Below are 19888 nucleotides of genomic sequence, written 5' to 3'. Positions count from 1 at the left end.
ATGTAATGTGATGTTGGTAAAGTTTAGTGTGTAATAATAATGTATCATAACATTAAATAAAAAGAATGGTCAATTATTCATAACTTGGTTTCATGATTTAATACGGATCCATTTTATTTGTGGTTGTTATTTTCATTAAATGGTGTTAAATTGTTATTTACTACTGAAGTTATTATAAATTGGATGACCAGAGTCCCTTGATTCAACAAGCGTCACACTGTGTCTACACTGCAAGAGATGCCCTAAAACCAATGGTTAATATTCATTGGAGTAAAAAGTGTGACAAGTGTGTCATGTCAGTAATAGCTGTGAGGAGAGCATGTAGTCCTGATACATTAGTAGGCTAAACTTCCTTTTTTCTCTCTCCATACAATAAACGTGAATGGTGAATAGTGAAAACTGAGACTGACCAATCAGATAGCGGGAAGAAAGATTTCGGGACAACACCGTTCATGGGGATGGGTAAATGATTTTCATTTTTAAGTGAACTATCCCTTTCCGTATATTTAGTCGAAATGTAATTTAAAAATACATGTGATTTGGTGTCTTGATCGATTTATTTGGGAGCATTTTCTGTTGCTTTGCACAGTTTTTTCTCATTAAAATTTCGCAACATTATAAAACAATTCGATGTCATACCTTTTGACACAAATAGTACAAATACAAACTAAAATAAATAAATAAAAGGGCATCACACAAACATATATCAAATTCGTTAAACAATAACAATTTCTCAAAATAAATAACAAGGGATGTTTGGAAATAATTGCTTTTAAATCACCCCACTTTGTCTGACGTATATAATGTTTTCCGAGAAACAAAAACAAATGAATACTTATGAATTAATAATAAATTATAATGATAACAATGATGAAATAATACAATTATAAATATGTTTAATTATTTAAGTAAATAAATAAAATAATAATTATTAATATGTTTTTGTTTTGTTAGATTTGCAATGTAAAAGGGTGTCCAGAGCGTGCGCGTGGTCCTAGCGACAGCACGCCGGTATTTACGACACAGTTTGACGTGGACCGTCACCACAGCTATGGCGGATGCTGTAGGGGAAGTGCTTCAAGGCAGCTGGTAAGAAAACACTGCTGATCAATTACACCAGAGAACCGTTCACCGATCCGAGTTTGATATTGTCACCTGGAACTTGAAGCCCGTTGAAGAAATGTTGTTAAAGCCGCAGCTGATACACGTCACACGTTTAACTGACTGGGAGACAGCGATGATGGGCTAAGCAGCTAGTCTGGCTAGTCAAAGCAGTCAGTGTATTGTTAGGAGACTCCAGCTGTTTCCCAGCACTAAGCAGTTTGACACAGTCTTTTCATTTTTATTTAGGCCTCTGTCATCTATCTCCTAAGCGATTCAATATGAAATTGCCGTGTTAACATATCTTGTGATTGTTTTCGCATGACTTGGTTGTGTGTTCGATCTGCTTTTGCTGTGTGTTAGCGTAGCTTTGCATACAATATAGCTGTGATAATGATGATGGTGTGGTGATATAATTAAAGTTTTGTTTACCATTTCATATCATCACCATGGCACACTCCGCGGACGCGGTTTAGTTGGTATTTCAAGTTTTTCCATTTAAATGATCGCTACGTTGCTCAGCTAGTCTGAAAAGTGGGGGAGTGTCTGCTGTAAATTGTCTCTTTCAGCTCAAATGGTGGGTTTGCGAAACTCTGATTGATTCCATAGATGTTTGTTTGTTTGTTTGTTTGCTACATTTCAGAAAAAGTGATCCATATTTAAACTATGACAGTACCATTAGCAATATGATGGGCTCCAAAATATTGTTATGACTCTTGTCCTCTGGGTAGTTCAAAAGAATAACAGAGGTCACACATCTACTCATATGACAAAAACGCAGTTGGAATAGGTGAATCTGAGGGCTAGCTAACCAAAGTATGCATCAGACTTTTGGTCTCAATGTCTTTAGAACTTCCTTTTCAGTAGGACTGGGTGCTTTGACTATTCCAGTGCGGGAAAGTTGAAACCTGCAGTGTCTGTGAATCTGATGAGCACCACAGACACCTCCCTGGTTGTAATTAGTGGTTCCACCAATATGGGTTTTTTAATGGCCGATGCCGATATCCAGAGAGCAGTGTGGTCGATAGTCTGGTACAATGCCAATATATCACACAATTTAATATAGTAAAAAAAGCACTTGACAGGAAGAAAACGCTGATTTTCTTTTAAAACGAGATATCTGCATATTTGCAGACGGTATATAATAGAGATTTTATTGATATTTGCCTTTTATCATTAGAAAAGAAAGTTAAAGGTGACAGGGAACTGTTGAGGAGTGACTGTTAGAATACGTGCTTTAGAGGTAAATAAATGAGCGCTCCACAGAATGCTGGATCTGCTGAAGTTGTGTGAGGTTGGTTTATTACATCCGTTTAAATGAGATATGCGCATATTTGCAGATGGTATATGATATTAATTTTGTTGATATTTGCCATTTTCTCATTAGACAAGACAGTTAAAAGTTACAGAAAACTGTTGAGGACAGAGAGGGAGAATGAAACAGGGGAGCACTTTAACATTATGAGCTCAAATGTGTCTGCCGTGGCTCTGAAACGTGGACTGTTTAAATGACATTGTGTTGCACACTGGTCTCTTATTGTATTAACATGATGGCATGTAACAACTGGTCGTTTACATGTCTCAGTCGCTTCACATACAAGCAGGCGATTTCCCATTTGGCTGAAAAAAATCGGCCAAATGGGAAAATGTATCAGCTGATGCCGACAATTAAAGTCAGAATATCGGCTGATTTATCGGCCTCGGTGATATATCGGTCGACCTCTAGTTGTAAACACATGAAAAGTTGTTGAGTTAGTGTTCTTTTGACAGCCTAATCAAGCTGACAGTTTCATGACATCATCATTCCTTTCTGTCGGACTATTTTGTGCCGAACAGAATTATTCTGAAAAAAAAAAACAAACAAAAAAAAACTTTTGCATTCTAGAGAGGAATTGTAATCACACAGTTAGCTTGGCACAATTAGATGCCGTTCTAGTTAGTTTTTAGCGGTTCCTCTATTCTAGACTGAAGGAAAATGTTCACACTGAGACGTCACACAGAGACACACCTCTGTAGGCTAGGTTTTATGTCTTCTTCCTCTACTCTGAATATGGATCTTCCTGTTTTCACAGACAATGACCAGAAAGAGAATAGCCGCCTCCATAGGGGAGATAAACAGAGCAAAGTATGTGTGAGGGAGGCACATGTTTCGGCTTGTGTTTTGTGAAGTTACAAATTAACCACAGACAGAGCTTTACACTGTCTGTTGTTAATTTTTCCTATTGCTTTTGTTGCACCTATAAAAGAATTAATGAAAAAATGAACTTGCGTTTCTCACCACAGTTTGGAATGGCTTGTTGTTAGACCATTTTAATGTCAGCTCAGCTGCCTTCCCTTCAATAGGGCCCTATGAAATCAGTTATATTTTATATTTATTTATTTATTTCCTAAATTCTGTGTTTTCCGTTTTATTTTCTCAAAATTCCGGGTTTTAAAGTTTAATTACATTTTATCATTAAAAAACGGTCTAATCAAATTAATTCATCCAGTTTTAATAAAATGAGAAGAACAGAACAATTACTTTGCACTGCACAATCTAAATGACAAAATTGGTTTTTGAAAAAAAGTTTTATTTTATTTATTTTTTGGTAAAATACAGAGCTGCACAGAAGAGCATCACAGAAAGCAGTGAAGAAACTCTTGCTTGTGTGCTTAAATATAATGCAGTTATTATTAATAAATAATTATTATTAATAATACTACATTGAATAATAAATGTTTATGTATAGAAGTAATTTATGTCTGTCGCATTTTTTTTTTTTTAAATGGAGCTTTTATTTAGGCGTTTATACAGAGAACCGGATGTTTTCGATGACTTCACAACTCCACAAAAGAAGTTCGCTACATTGGCTGATTTTCTTATTATACTGCAAAAGGCTGTGATTTAATTAACTACATAGTCTGCATGTGTTGCACTTCACAATGAATAAAGTGCTCTGCTCTTTGTAATTTATACACGCGCAGAGCGCACGTGATGTTAATGATGCTGTTAGTGTATAAGCAGAGCTTCTCATGTCTACTTACTGTTGAAGCATGCAGCTCTTGCAAACATTATATTTAATTAAATCTCGGCCTCATCACACTTGGAAATATCATGGTTTTAACTTGATTAATTGTGCATTCACACATTAAAGCTGATGTATGTAACATTTTCCATGTTATAATACTTCTATCCCAGCTTAATATGCAGAGACAATTATAAGTAAGTCATTCAGAGGTTAATTTTCTTGAAAACTCTAAACACTTTGTCTCTGTGGCACAAAATTTCCTCTGTTTGTTTAGAGCTACCCTCTTACCAGCCCCAACAACGTTACTTGTTGGGGGCAGGACTATCTAGTGTTTCGAACAACAGCAGACAAGGGGCGTATTCGGAAAGCTGTTTTGAAAACATTGTTTATTTTTGTAATTCCGTTCTGTGGCACGAGTGTCGCAGAAATTAAATACTACTTTTTAAATTTAATCCCAAATATGTCAAATTTCGTGACATTCCGCATTTCATAGTTAATTCCATTTTTATGACTGGATTCTGCGATTCCAGCCGTGTTCTCCGTGTCACGGAAATCATAGGGCCTTGCTGTACATTTTTTTTCGGAATTTTAATGGTAAAAGACTGAAAAATGCTACAGTAAAAAACGTTAATTGGTTAATGGGTAGTTACCTTAAAATATATGGTATTTTTTTAATATATATATTTAAAAAGACAGTACATGTAGTTTTATGGTATATTATATATTACGGATATATACAGATTTAATAATATAAATGACGGTGATGCACCGTAAAATATACATCCCGTAAAGCCTGAAACGTGGTTACCGTATTTTGTACGGTGAATTTCTGGCAACCACAGCTGCCAGTTTTTTACCGTAAATGTAACATAATTTTTTTTTTTTACAGTGTACTTCAAGTATACCAGGACTTAACGGGAATTGTGAAACCCATTATATCTATTAATTTTAGCTTTGGCTGCAATACAACTGTAGGACCCACTTTATATTTGGTGCTTTGAACTACTATGTACTTAAGCATTTAATACAATGTACTTATTATGTACATGTGTGTTGATGCATTGTACTTACATTTAAAAAACCTTAACCCCTAAACCTAACCCTAAACTCTAACACTACCCCTACTCCTTAACCTACCCTTACCTCAACCTCAGAAGCAGCAAATGGAAATCTTGTGAGAATTTTGCAAAACACCATGTAATTACACAATTAATTCATTGTATTGAATGTATTTTAATATTAGTACATAGTAATTAAAGACATCTAATATAAAGTGGGACCCAACTGTACTTTCCAGACAAAGTAATGCTAAGCTCAAAGGTGTTTTATGTGGTGTTTCAGAATAGTGGTCGACCGATAAATCGGCCGATATTCTGAATTTTATAATTATCGGCATTGGCTGATTTTTTTTTTTTTCCATTTGGCTGATTGGTTTCTTGAGGGCACAGAGAATTGTCTGCTTGCATGTGAAGGAGCGTCTGAGACATGTAAACGACCAGTCACAGTTCGTTTTGTTGCTATGTGCCATCGTGTTAATACAATAATAGATGATACCACACAGTCTCTTTTAAACGGTCCTCATATCAGAGCCACGACACGTTAAAGTTCTCACCTGTTTCCTTCTCCATCTCTCTCCTCAACAGTTCCCTGTATCTTTTAACTGTCTTGTCTAATGATAAAAAGGCAAATATAAATAATACTTCTAACATATACTGTCTGCAAGTATGCAGATATCTCGTTTAAACAGATGTAATTCACAAACATCACGAAAATCCAGCATTTTCTTCCTGTCCAGTGCACAGCTTATATCTTCCTCTGAAGCACGTATTCCATCAGCCAGAATCAAAAACTTCAGGATAAGGATCAAATGTTCCTCTAATAATTCACAAATCATGATGGTCAGTCTGTGATAATCCAAGCAGGCAATCCACGGTGTTTAAACTGTCAGTAGATTGCTGCTGCTCTCGTTGGATCCACACAACATGTAAGTGCAACTCCAAAGTGAAATCGCTTCACGTGTACTGTATGTACAATTGGTTTGATTCAGTCTTTTGTGAGAGAATGCGATTGCTAATCCGCAAATGCCATCCATTGTTGCTGGACTACTGTGTGTACTGTTATTTCCTTCTTCCTAATATATTAACAACTTCATGCAGAAATAAATTACTAACATTTTATGACTGAACAGAAATCAGAAGAAACTGCTATCTACTGTTTAAAATACAATATTTTTAAAGATAAATAAATATAAAAAGTTTATTAATATAACTTATTAATATAAGTTTTGTGTGAAATGTATTATATATTAGTGCTAAATAAGATTTATTAATTTTTTAGCAATTTTATGTTTATTTACAACACTGCGCGCTGCAGCCATGGAAGCCAGCAAACGAACTGGATCAGAGATGACGGATTTCACCCGACCTAAAAAGCCTCGTCATCTGTCTAAAAACCACCATGACCAGAGGCATAGTAAAACAAGGATAAATATTGGAGATGCCTTTGGAAGATGGAGATGGCTTAAAGCCCAGAAATCCTTTAAAACGGATGTTGAGTTGGCTAATTTGCGTGTTAACATTGTGGCAACCCGCATGAGCTTCGAGTCTGGGATGGGGCAGACAACTCTCCAATATTTTGAATTTGGACTGCAGTACCCATTTCAAACGCTTGTTGTCAGTCTTACATATAGCACCTTTAATAACAGAATTCGATTAGATTATGATTCAAAGGGTAACGATTCGATTATAAAACGATTCTCGATGCATCACGATGCATTTTGTCCTCCAATTTCTTTTTTTTTTTTTCAGTTTCATAAATTTATTTTTTGCTCTCTCTTTTTTTCCCATTCAGCTTTTTATTTAACAGCTGTTTTCAAAAATCAGGATTAGCGGAATTAAATGAAAACATCACCCACATCTCACGAACCACTGCCTCATAATTATTTTCTGCTGTGTTTTCCTCCGTTCTGTGCAAATCGGTGCAATAACAGGTGCGAGCTAGTATTTCATGTTGTTTGTTGGAATGTTATCACGAATAAGCTGTCCCGTTGCTATGTGCGTGGGTTTGTGAAAGATTTTCGGGATCGTAGTTTCATTCGGGCACAAATGGTCATGTGTTTGATATACCTAGTCTGCAAACAGTTGTGTTTTTGTGCTTGACTTTAGTGTATGTGCTTAACGTGTGTCTTTGTTTCTTTATCTGTCTCTGGTGTGCTTTAAACTGAACTCAGAATCGATTCTGATTCTTTTGAGAATCGATTCAGAATTTTTTGATAAAAAAAATCGCAATACATCGCTGAAACGATTCCCCCCACCACCCCTAGTATCAGCTGCACGTCAGATGCCAGTGTTTGCTAGTTGATTAGCTCCACCAATGCAAGCGACTCTGGAAAAATGATAAAAAGCTCATATCTCATTGGTCAGTTAGTTTTCTTTGCAGTCCTGAAAAAAAAAAAAAAAGACTGCTCTCCGTAAAAAAACCCAAAAACCTTCGGATTGTTGCCGGACGATTTGTCGGTGTGAATAGCGCAATAGGAATGCATTGTTCCAGTTTAAAAACTTGTTTGGGATGAACATTTGCGTCGATAAAACGGACTTGGTAAGAATAGGCATTAACAGTGATCTGTGTGTTTGTGTTCTGAAGGGATGAGGATCTGGCTGATGCTCTTGACTCAGCAGGCTATGATCTGGATGCTGACCAGGATGGTGTCATCCAGGTCCAAAACCTGCCCCCACCACAGCGGGCCAAGTTATGGATGGTAAGTGTGTGTGTGTGTCTGAAGACAAAATGGCTTGACAGCCTGTGTAGCATCATGTGGAAATACTGACTTTCAGCATTATGAAAAAGCTTTGGAAAGATCGAACATGCTGTATTGAGAAGAGATGACAGGATACATGAAAGATCCATGGAGAGCTTTGTTTTAAAGGGTTTTCCAGCAGAGCCAAAGGGCTTTAGAGAGCCTCCGTATTGATCAAATGGGCCATTAAGGAAACTGTAGCCAGGCCCTTTAAACAGACACCCCTTATGGGATTACCGTACATCTTGTTCAGGAGCCTTTCTGAACTACAGTCCCATATCCCTCATTTTCCCTGATATCCCTCTCTCTGTTCACTCTCCCATACTTTTGTCTTTTTGTTGTTTGTGTTGCTGGCTTTGATGTTAAATGTGTGTGTTGACAGATTGCTTTGAACGTGTCTGGTAAAGGAGACAGTCTGTCCTCATGGGATGGGGCTCTGGACCTACCAGAACAGACGCTTATTCACAGTCGCAGTCAGCAGATCATTGGTGAATAACCAGAGTACATCTTGCCATATTTTCATTGTGGCATCTGTTGGTTGCATGCCATATTTTTATGCCATGAGTTCTATGAATGGGAAGTGAGACACTACATTATGCTGGTTATTCAGAACACCATGTATGACATACCATGCATTGCACAAACATTTGCCTGATGGCAAGTTCTGTTTGTTTGTGTTCTGCAGTTTTAAGAGACAAACAATTGTTTAAAGATTTGTACTCAAGTGATGACTATAATTGTGAAGTACAGTATGTCTTGAAACTAAACCAGTTATTTTTTTCTTTACAAAATATGCAATGTTGTGAGGTTCGAATATAGCCCCTTTAAATTGAAATCATAGCTTAAGCTGTCAGCTGTTGTTTTTAGGGCTGGGTATAGATACAGATTTTCTATAAAATTTCAAGTTGATTTTTCTTGCATATGAAATAAATGTTCTCTTAACTAATACTGTTAATTATACAGGGGACCTTTTATCTTGATACATTATATAGAAGTAGATCTGGCGCTACTTTACACACTCACAAGGTGCATGGATGGAAATAACAGGGATGGCACAGAGGAATCCAACAAAACTTGCAGTGAAAACCTTTATTAGACTTAAAATGAATAACATTAACCAATGCGTTTCGGCACGTAGACCTTCATCAGGGTCAACTTGGTACAGTATAAAAATATTAATTTTACCAATTTAATAATTTTGTATCACTTTGATCGCATTTTTGCTTGATATATATATATATATATATATATATATATATATATATATAATATATAAAACAAAACAAAACGAGAGTGGATTTGTAGTTTATGTACCGCATCCGTGATATGTGGGATTAGAATTGAATGTTTTTAGCTTGTTTTTGATGAACAACTGACTGTAAAGAATAGAAAGGGTATTAAAAGAGGGTATTAAAAATAATGTATTCAATGACAAATGGCTTGCCTGGATCTCGTCTTTGGACACATTAAATGGAACAAGTTAAACTAAAATTTTACTTAAATGCAGTGAAAGGATCTCAGTGCTGAACTTCTTCACCACAATACAGCTCAATCGCTGGCGAGTGAAATCTGAAAATTTGCCAACCAGTGGCTAATCACAGACATTTCAGTCACATGGCGTGAAATATGGTCTTATTTGCAGGTGATTTACTTGCAATGTAGAGGGTTGCGCATTGAGTAAAAGATCGATCTTGGGATTTAAGAATCGATGTTGAGATCGTTCAAATGAAGACCGTGATTCATTGGAAAATCTATATTTTTACCCAGCCCCGTTTTGAAGGTGCACTAATTATTTCCTATTTAAAAGGTAAATCAAACTTGCATCAAAAAATTCAATAGTCCTTTGACAAATATGTTTAAAATAATGTACACTAGCATGAGATGAAGATTGCAGTAGCCTATTCTATTCTCTTCTGTTCTATTCTTTAATGTATGTATTCTCTATTATATGCATTCCATGCTTTCTTTAATGTATGTGGGATTTCATTTCTTATAATATGGTGAAGCTAATGTGGAAACTTCTGCATATAGATCAGCTGGGGGTACCAGTGGAGGAAGGGAGGGACCTGGTATCAGACGTGGAGTCAGTTATCACCTTCTATTGCAAGTCCAGAAATGTCACCTTCTCTCCAGATCTTAGCTGGCCACACCTTCTCAAACCACTCCTGGGCTTACAGCTGCCCCGCAGAGACCTTTACAACTGCTTCTATGCAGTCATGAATAAATACATCCCACGGTAGGAGTGTTTGTGTGTGTCTTTCTGTGTTTCTTCACCACTGTGGAAAGTATTAGTTTAAGTATTAGTATGAACTTCGAAACATTATTGTCCACAGTGTGAAAAATTGTCTTTGGTTTCACCATAAATACATATAAAAATGACATTAATACAAACAGTGTATACAGTTGTGCTCAAAAGTTTGCATACCCTGGCAGAAATTGTGAAATTTTGGCATTGATTTTGAAAATATGACCAATCATGCAAAAAACTTTTGTGTGTCTTTTATTTAAGGATAGTGATCATATGAAGCCATTTATTATCACATAGTTGTTTGGCTCCTTTTTAAATCATAATGACAACAGAAATCACCCAATGGCCCTGATCAAAAGTTTACATACCCTTGAATATTTGGCCTTGTTACAGACACACAAGGTGACACACACATGTTTAAATGGCAATTAAAGGTTAATTTCCCACATCTGTGGCTTTTTAAATTGCAATTGGTGTCTGTATATAAATAGTCAATGAGTTTGTTAGCTCTCATATGGATGCACTGAGCAGGCTAGATACTGAGCCATGGGGAGCAGAAAAGAACTGTCAAAAGACCTGCGTAACAAGGTAATGGAACTTTATAAAGATGGAAAAGGATATAAAAAGATATCCAAAGCCTTGAAAATACCAGTCAGTACTGTTCAGTCACTTATTAAGAAGTGGAAAATTCGAGGGATCTCTTGATACCAAGCCAAGGTTCGGTAGACCAAGAAAGATTTCAGCCACAACTTCCAGAAGAATTGTTCGGAATACAAAGGAAAACCCACAGGTAACCTCAGGAGAAATACAGGCTGCTCTGGAAAAAGACGGTGTGGTTGTTTCAAGGAGCACAATACGACGATACTTGAACAAAAATGAGCTGCATGGTTGAGTTGCCAGAAAGAAGCCTTTACTGCGCCAATGCCACAAAAAACAACACCTTGATACGCCTCACAGCTTCTGGCACACTGTAATTTGGAGTGACGAGACCAAAAATAGAGCATTATGGTCACAACCATAAGCGCTATGTTTGGAGAGGGGTCAACAAGGCCTATAGTGAAAAGAATATCATCCCCACTGTGAAGCATGGTGGTAGCTCACTGATGTTTTGGGGGTGTGTGAGCTCTAAAGGCATGGGGAATCTTGTGAAAATTGATGGCAAGATGAATGCAGCATGTTATCAGAAAATACTGGCAGACAATTTGCATTCTTCTGCACATGGGACTCTCTTGGACTTTCCAGCACGGCAATGACCCTAAGCACAAGGCCAAGTTGACCCTCCAGTGGTTACAGCAGAAAACGGTGAAGGTTCTGGAGTGGCCATCACAGTCTCCTGACCTTAATATAATCAAGCCATTCTGGGGAGATCTCAAACGTGCGGTTCATGCAAGACGGCCAAAGACTTTGCATGACCTGGAGGCATTTTGCCAAGACGAATGGACAGCTATACCACCTGCAAGAATTTGGGGCCTCATAGACAACTATTACAAAAGACTGCACGCTGTCATTGATGCTAAAGGGGGCAATACACAGTATTAAGAACTAATGGTATGCAGACTTTTGAACAGAGGTCATTTCATTTTTTTCTTTGTTGCCATGTTTTGTTTTATGATTGTGTCATTCTGTTATAACCTACAGTTGAATATGAATCCCATAAGAAATAAAAGAAATGTTTTGCCTGCTCACTCATGTTTTCTTTAAAAACTGTACATATATTACCAATTCTCCAAGGGTATGCAAACTTTTGAGCACAATTGTATATACAGTATATACTGTATATAAACTATAAATACTGTAAATAAAAACATGATAGTATGAAAAAGTATAATAAAAATACAATAAAATATAGCTATGCATTCAATATTTTAATTGCACTTTGCACAAATGACAGCTGATACACATTCTTGCTAGCAGATGGTTGCCTAATGTGCCTCACTCTATATATATATATATATATATATATATATAACTTCAAATGGCTAATTAATTTGACAGGGTTCCCACTAAGTACATCAACAAATAATTAAAATTATGTTTTAATAGGTTATCATTCCTTGTGTTTTAATTTTGTTACTGATATGGTAGTCTCAGCCTTAAGCATGTCTGATGCACATAGCACACAAAATTTGAAAACGCGCTCTCAAACCATTTGAAAAACGTTGCAGAAAGGAAAGTGGAAATCCACAAGCCGAGCTGCATATTCTGCTTTGTTTACTTGGTTATGTCTGTGAAATTATCTGTGAGGAGTTTTTCTGTGCTGTACTTGGACTCTCTACACATTTTTTTGCTATTTTCCTGTGTGTTGTTTGTGCAGTCGCTAGCGGAGATTGCTATTCCATTATATTAATGATTTCTTTTCCCATGTGTGTCTTTTATTATGGTATTGTATATCTCCGAAAACCCAATTCAGTGAAATTTTATCTCATTGCAGAGACTGTGTGGTGAAAGGACGGCCATTTCACCTGTTCAGACTCCTGCTACAGTACCACGAGCCTGAACTCTGCTCATTCCTGGACACAAAAAAGATCACTCCTGATTCCTATGCCATTATCTGGGTCAGTCTTTCTCTGACCTCTCTGAAAATGTTCCAGTGTGTTTGGCTGGGGGGGGGGGTTACTTTTAAAATTCCACCACAGATTACAGAATATATGGTGTAAAATGTTTTTTATGCATTATGTTAGATAGCTCGTCATCAGTAACAATCTAAATACTTTGAAGTACTAAAGCACTGGAAGTTTTTTCACTTGTATTTGACAATAAACAAGTGAATAACGTGCAAAAAATCTGCCAGTTCATTGAGACAAAATACACTTATAGTAAAAATTAATTTTCTGAAAAAGCCTAAATATCTAATGCAGCATTGCTTCTCAAGTAAATTTATTTTAAGGATTTATTAGATATTTGTTACAGAAAAAAAAAAAAAAAAAAATATTAAGTGAAAGAGTTTTTTCAGTACAACTTTGCCCTAAAGAAAAATCTAGACATGGATGATTTTATTTATTTGTTTAATTTCATTTTTATGAATTCATCATAGAATATAATCGTGCATGTAAACGGGTGCATGTAGGGGCTAGATATAGCGTTTTTGCTTGGCATAAAGCTAAATGTTCGCAATTTACACAAGGTGAACTACTTTTGCTGCTCCAAATTTACTTCAAAATCCCAGTGTACACAACAACATCTTTTTCTGATCATATGTGTAATCACTTAAACTGAAGTATGTAATTTCTGCGCCACCAAACGGAATTGCAAAAATAAACAATGTTTTCAAAACAGTTTCTGAAAACGCACCCGTCAAACAAAGAGAGATTCCTGCCCCCAACTCACACCATTGGTTGAGTAACGTTGTTGGAGCAAGTCTAAGCGGGTCCCTCAAAACAAACTGAGCAATTTTCCAAGCACCACAGAAAGACAGTGCTTAAAGTTTCTGAGATAATTAACATATGTTATGCTTATGTTATGGGTTGCTAATAGTTGGCTATGCATATTAAGCTGGGATAGGAGAAGGTATTTTAACACAGAAAAAGTTACATACTTCAGCTTTAAGCTCCAAAAGCAAAAGTTCCTCAAGACTTCATATCCACCTTTTCGCTCATAACAGTGTGAAAGTGCTCGTATGAATGTAACGCATCATAAGAAAGTGTTTCACCTCTGTTAAAACACTCCTCGGATCACATAATTTATATGGATAAATGTTTTTCAATTGAAAAGACTAAATATTAAATTAAACAAATTACAATAAAATGCAAAGTAATCACTTCAGTAATCCAAATACATTTTGAAAGTAGCTGTATTCTGATTACCAACTATTAAAATTGTTACTGTAGTGGAATACAGTTACCAATATTTTCTATTTTAAATACGTAACTTCATTACATGAATATAGTTTTTCCCCAACCCTGTAAACTACTTATACTCTCTACACTAAAAACATATTTTTCTACATACTTTATATATATATATATATATATATATATATACTTATAGACTCTTCTAAATTCTCAGAGTTGGGGTTAAATTCCATACATGTCCATTTATCATTTTGATCTCTATGCTAAAGTAATATATACTAATGTTGTTCTTTGTGTTCTTTGCTTCCTGTAGCTGGGCAGTCTCTTTTCTAGTCACTGTCTACCTGAGGTCACACAAGCCTTGTGGGACATTTACCTCCAACAGGCCGACCCTTTTCTAATCTTCTTCCTCATGCTCATCATCCTTGTCAATGCCAAGTATGTGACACCAGACTGTGGAATTTTGTTCTGTGCTCTACACTGTTTGAGTTAAAGTAAAAATATGTTTTTCTTTTTGTTTTTTTAATGTCCAGAGACAGCATTCTCACACAAGAAGGAGACAGTAGAGAGGAGATAATCAGTAAATACTTTCACGCATTCTCTGATTAAACAATCCAATCCAAAAATCAGTTGCCTTGTGTCACTAAAGTGTACAGCTGTAAAATGTTTTGTTTTCAGAAATGCTGGAGCAGTCGCCGTCATTACTAGAGGCAGAGGACATAGAAGACTTGTTCTCTTTGGCACAGTATTACAATAGCAAAACTCCTCTTTCTCTCAGAAAGGTATATCTGTGTTCTTTGGGCCGAATATTACCAGCTACCTCAGAATTGTATATTCATAACAATAATTAAACTTGTGAATTGATATGTCTTGATCACAATTCCATGATCACAATATCATAATTGGCCCACAATTGGAATAATAATAATAATAATAATAATAATAATTAAGGGACAATGTACAGTCAGCCGGTTGTTATCACAAAATAAACCCAGACAGGGTGATCAGGTCTTGTATCCCCCTGAAAGGGTTTATTTTGCGATTAAAATTATGTAATTATGTGAAAATAAATCGCTAAACAGCTGAATTCCACCTCCTGGTTGCGTTGGAGTTCTGTCTGTGTGTTATTTTGTTTATTGTCTGAATTCTCATTATCCAGCCTAGTAAAAGACTACTTGCCAAGTACAAAAATAAAACACTTGAAACGTTGATTTGCGTTGAAATTATGTAATTATGTGAGAAATAATAAATCGCTGAACAGCTAAATTCCACCTCGGGTTTCAGCTGAATTCTGTTGGTTTTTGTTTAGCTAATAATGACCATCTGACAGCTCATTTACAGCTTGTAAGACTACCTGCCACATAAATGCACATGAAACATTGATTTGAGTTGAAATTGTTTTATTTGCTTATTTGTAGAAATCGCACAGTGATCCGAAAAGCAGGCAAGATGACACAGTAACCAGATGAGTGGTCTGAATTGTATTGTGCCCCTTAGAAGAAGGGTGGGAATTTACTTTCTGAAATAGTTTTGCGTTCCCTTGCAATATTTTGCGTTGCCTCGCAATAAGTTTTGCGTTCCTTCACAATAGCTTGCATTGTCTCGCAATACATTTTTGCATGCCCTTGCAATAAATTTACCATGGTTTTACTTCAGTAACCATATTTTGACCATGATATTCATAGTGAAACCTTAGTAATAATACAGAAAAACGAAAACATTGGTAATAAAATAATAATTTTGTGGTTACTATGGTTTAACTACAAATACCATGGTTCAAATATTAACCGTGGTATTAACCATGGTTAATCTATATTAAAACAATGGTTATTATATGGATGCAATATACTGTATTAAAACCATGGTTTCCGCCAAAAACTATGGTTACTACAGTCTACAAGTACAATATTACTATAGTTACAACTGTAACTCTGGTTCCCTGAAAGGAGGGAAGGAAACGCTGCGTCACTTTAGCTTTTGCTAGGGGTTATCTCCACAGGTGTAACCAATCTCTGAAACTCTTTAAAATCTCACCAAAATCTCGTTAGAATATTCGACTGAAGGGTACAGAGCGGTACTCATCCATTGTAGTGAAGATTCAGTAGCGTGGCCTGCTTATGCAGTGTTTCGTTCCCTCCTTTCAGGGAATCAGGGTTACAGTCGTAACCTTATCGTTCCCTTTCAAGTCAGTCATTTCAATGCTCCGCCACTTTAGCTGACGCTAGGGGAATGTATACCATCACGCATGCTACTGATTCACATGCTCAACAATGTCTACTAGCCAGTGGGGTAGTTAAGGACACCAACAGAGTCTCCTCTTCGTATCATAATAAGAAGGGAGGAGCAAAATGATGAATGGTTGGATATACATGGCGATGACATTAACCGGTTCGATTAGCGCAGCATCGCAGGATGCTTTAAAACACTGACATGTGTGAATATGTATATAAGGCACTAGCCTTGTGGGTAAATGGGTAGTGCAAATATATATAAAGTAACTGCTGACTGCGGCTTATGAGAAGACCATATAAATAAATCTCACCTGTGCCCTGAAGGGAGTGGTTAAAACTTTCAGCATGTAGCATTTCTTGTGTTTGAGAACAGCTTTTGACAAGCCCGGTCCAAAAAGCAGTAGTTGTTGACCGACAGCGCTTGAAGTTTCCCGACACGTTTCACTGAAGCAAAAGCGAGAAGCAGCACAGTCTTTATAGAGGGAATGTGTAAACTCACTGTATCCAGTGGCTCGAATGGTGGGCCTGCAAGTGCTTTTAACAAAAGCGCAAAGTCCCAAACTGGCACAGTAATGGGGCAAGGCAATCTCAACTTCATGGTGCTATGTAAGAACTTCACAATCAAATGATGTCTGCCTACTGACAGACTGGCCAATGGGATGTGTCCGGTTGCTATGGCAGCAAAATATACTTTGAGCATAGAAGGGGTGAGACCTGCATCCAAACGTTCTTACAGAAAGTGAAGTATAGGCTGTACGGGGCCTTGCACAAGGTCCTCGCCCTGAGAGGAGCTCCAATCAGTGAACACTTGCCATTTCAAGGTGTGTAAACGTCTCGTTGAGGGGGCTGTGGCCTGTAATATGGTGTCGAGCAGTGGTTGCGAGAACCCGTTTTGCGTCAGTCGGGCACTGTTCAGTGGCCAGATGTGAAATTTCCACTATTCTGGTTGTGGATACCAAACCGTGCCTGCGTGAGCGGATCCCAGCTCATCCACAGGCATCCAAGAATTCTAGTAACTCTGGGAACCATGGGCAGTTGGGCCATTCCGGCGCAACTAGCAGTACTGTTTCCTCATCCTCCCGAATTAAGCACAATACTTGAAGCAGGAGGTGAAGTGGATGGGAGGGAATGCATACTTCAGTCCCGCTGGCCATTTGTGGGCTAGAACATCCAGGCCCAGCGGAGCATGAGTCAGGGAGTACCACAAGCGACTATGCGTTGCCTCCGGGGATGCAAATAGATCTATTTCAGCTTCTCTGAATAGATCTCATATCATCAGAACTGTCTAAAAGGGGGAAGACTCCATTCCCCTTGTATAACACCCTGTCGTGAGAGCAAATCTGCGCTTCGTTTCAGGTGACCCAGAATGTGTGTCGCACATATCGATAGAACTTTCCCGCACCAGGGGAGAAGCTGATGCACCAAGTTCATCATTGGGCACGATCAAACTCCCCACAATCGCCGTGTTGTCGGTTCTGTTCAGGACATGAAACTGTCAGCTGGGCTGGTTGGAAAGCCATCATTGCTAGAAATACAGCAAATAGTTCCAGACAGTTTATGTGTCAGGTCATTTGTGCATCTGTCCAAGTGCAAAAGGGCCGATGCCCATCAGACAGGGCTCTCCAGCCCATGTTTGAAGCCACAAGACGTAAGCGATCATGTCGCCATGAATGATGAAGCACCTTCGATCTGAGCCAGCACTGAAGAGGTCTCATATGCAGTAGTCCCAGCAGAGTGACCGCTGATGCGGAGGCCATGAAGCCCAAAGACCGTTGAAAAAGCTTGAGCGGAAATGTTTTTTTTCCAGCTTGAATGTGTTCAAACACTGTCCCAAACGCTCCAAATGTGCAAGCAACAGGTCTGTATTTGCACATTTATTCCATTGTTTGTGCTAAGAGCAACTAGTCATCAAGGTAATTCATAATGCGAACGACGCTTAGCCTCAGCCGAGTGAACGAATGGGTTGATGCGAGGAACCAGACACAAGCCGAAGGGCAGGACATTGAACTGGTGAGCAGTCCCCTCGAGGGTGAATCTCAAGAATGGGTTGTGATGAGGGGCTATGTGCACATGAAAGTAAGCGTCTTTCAGGTCATATGATACAAACCAGTCCGTAGGGCGAACATGAGACAGAATTTGCTTCGGAGTAATCATTTTGAAAGGAAACTTTGTGTGTCCGGTTCAAGTGCCTCAAAGTCAAAATTGGCCGCCTTTTTTTTTTTTTTTTTTTTTTTTTTTTTTTTGCAGCTAGAGAAACTAGAGCATCGATATGTTCTCTATCGCGATGAGATTTTATATCTCTGAATGGAGAATCTGCACATCCCACATTGTTGCGGTGAAGGAAACAACGGCATTGAAATGAGGGCGGCCACCTCGCCAACTGTAGCACGTAGTCGTGCTTGAGCACATAGCAGAACCTAATTTCCAGCTCGTGACAACAGGGAAAGTGAGAGGGCTATTAGGCTATATTGAGGTTGCTAAAATCTCTGTGTTGCAATATAGCTGTCTTCTGGCATGTCGTCAGAAACAGTAAAAATGGGCATTGAAATGACCTGTGTCAAGACACATACTCGTTCCTGACTCACAGCGGCAGGGTAAGCGGAATGCCTATTTGGCTATTAGGCCTAAAATCTCTGTGTTGCGACATAGTAAACACAGGGCAAACCATCCTGCTTTACTGAGGAAATGGCACGCCCGGTTCCCAGCTCACAATGGCTGGGAAAACGAGAAGCGTGTTTAAGCAATGCAAGGTGACCTGAACTATCACTGAATAGAGGGAACGACAAGTAATATTAAGCTGTTCATGCAGCTCTGGAAAGAACGGCACCGGCGGCAAAACTCTGAGGCATGTCAACACGGTGAACAGCATTTTATTTTATTTTTTTAAGGCTTAAACAAGAAAACTTCAAGCATCACCATCTCAGAGGCTGCTTCATCCTGTTTTCCCATCCACGGGGGAAAAATTACAGTAAATGTCTCACCTGAACACGTACATGTCCCATTTACAAAGCCCAGTGACAAAGTACCCCTGATATAAACACCACTGTGAACGATTGCAACGTGCCGGAGTAAGCCATTAATCAGCACAAAACAGGTGAGGCCACTGGAGATGGTGAAGAGGAGAGATGCAGGCTCAAGCTGGCGAAAATCACCCTAAAGTTCTCTGTGCTCTGTATCACATCCTCGCTAGATATAGGGAGGAAAGGGGAACTGTGTCAGCTTCCTCAGAAGCAAGCTGAGAGCAAAGTGTTTGTGTATCACATGCTCGCAGTAAACACGATCAATTTCACGATCATCACGCGCAGATCGTCAGTCGTACTGGGCAGGCGAAGCCGCTTTAGATGGAGGAGAGGAGAAACACACGGTGTGAGCTGGTGAGACATCATCCTCAACTCCATACTCTATATCCCTTCCTCGCACGCCTCCCTCATGCACTTCCTTGGAAGCTGCAGAAGGAGTATAGTGGGAGGAGAGGGGGACGGCTTTAACTTTCAGAAGAAAATGAGCCGAGAGCAAAGAGTCTTGAGATTCATGCATTCACAGTGAACACTATCAGCCTCAACAAGCGCCGCTTTGTTTAACAGCGCTTGTGCCCGCTAGAGGAAATATGCTTGTTTTCATGTACTTGTGGAAGCATTTGCAAAACGGCATATTTATAAAGAAGTCGTTAAGCAAATGCCACTTTTACGATTGTTCACAGTATACAAATACAC

At 38.2% G+C, this 19888-nt stretch overlaps 1 protein-coding gene across 4 annotated transcripts in view; it reads left to right on the top strand.

Moving 5' to 3' along the window:
• Window positions 1-1030: 1030 nt before the first annotated feature.
• The window catches only part of LOC127449644 (TBC1 domain family member 23), a 31129-nt gene continuing 12271 nt past the window's right edge, over window positions 1031-19888 (top strand). For all 4 annotated transcript variants that reach the window (XM_051713184.1, XM_051713182.1, XM_051713183.1 and 1 more), the window contains exons 1-8: window positions 1031-1089; window positions 7752-7866; window positions 8288-8393; window positions 9937-10141; window positions 12585-12708; window positions 14258-14382; window positions 14478-14524; window positions 14623-14726. In XM_051713184.1, coding sequence (XP_051569144.1) covers window positions 1052-1089; window positions 7752-7866; window positions 8288-8393; window positions 9937-10141; window positions 12585-12708; window positions 14258-14382; window positions 14478-14524; window positions 14623-14726 — 864 coding nt within the window. In that variant the 5' untranslated portion in view covers window positions 1031-1051. The remainder of the gene's footprint in view (window positions 1090-7751; window positions 7867-8287; window positions 8394-9936; window positions 10142-12584; window positions 12709-14257; window positions 14383-14477; window positions 14525-14622; window positions 14727-19888) is intronic.

This window comes from Myxocyprinus asiaticus, chromosome 12 (assembly GCF_019703515.2).
Source record: "Myxocyprinus asiaticus isolate MX2 ecotype Aquarium Trade chromosome 12, UBuf_Myxa_2, whole genome shotgun sequence".
Classification (NCBI taxonomy): domain Eukaryota; kingdom Metazoa; phylum Chordata; class Actinopteri; order Cypriniformes; family Catostomidae; genus Myxocyprinus; species Myxocyprinus asiaticus.
This window is presented reverse-complemented; position numbering and strand designations above follow the sequence as displayed.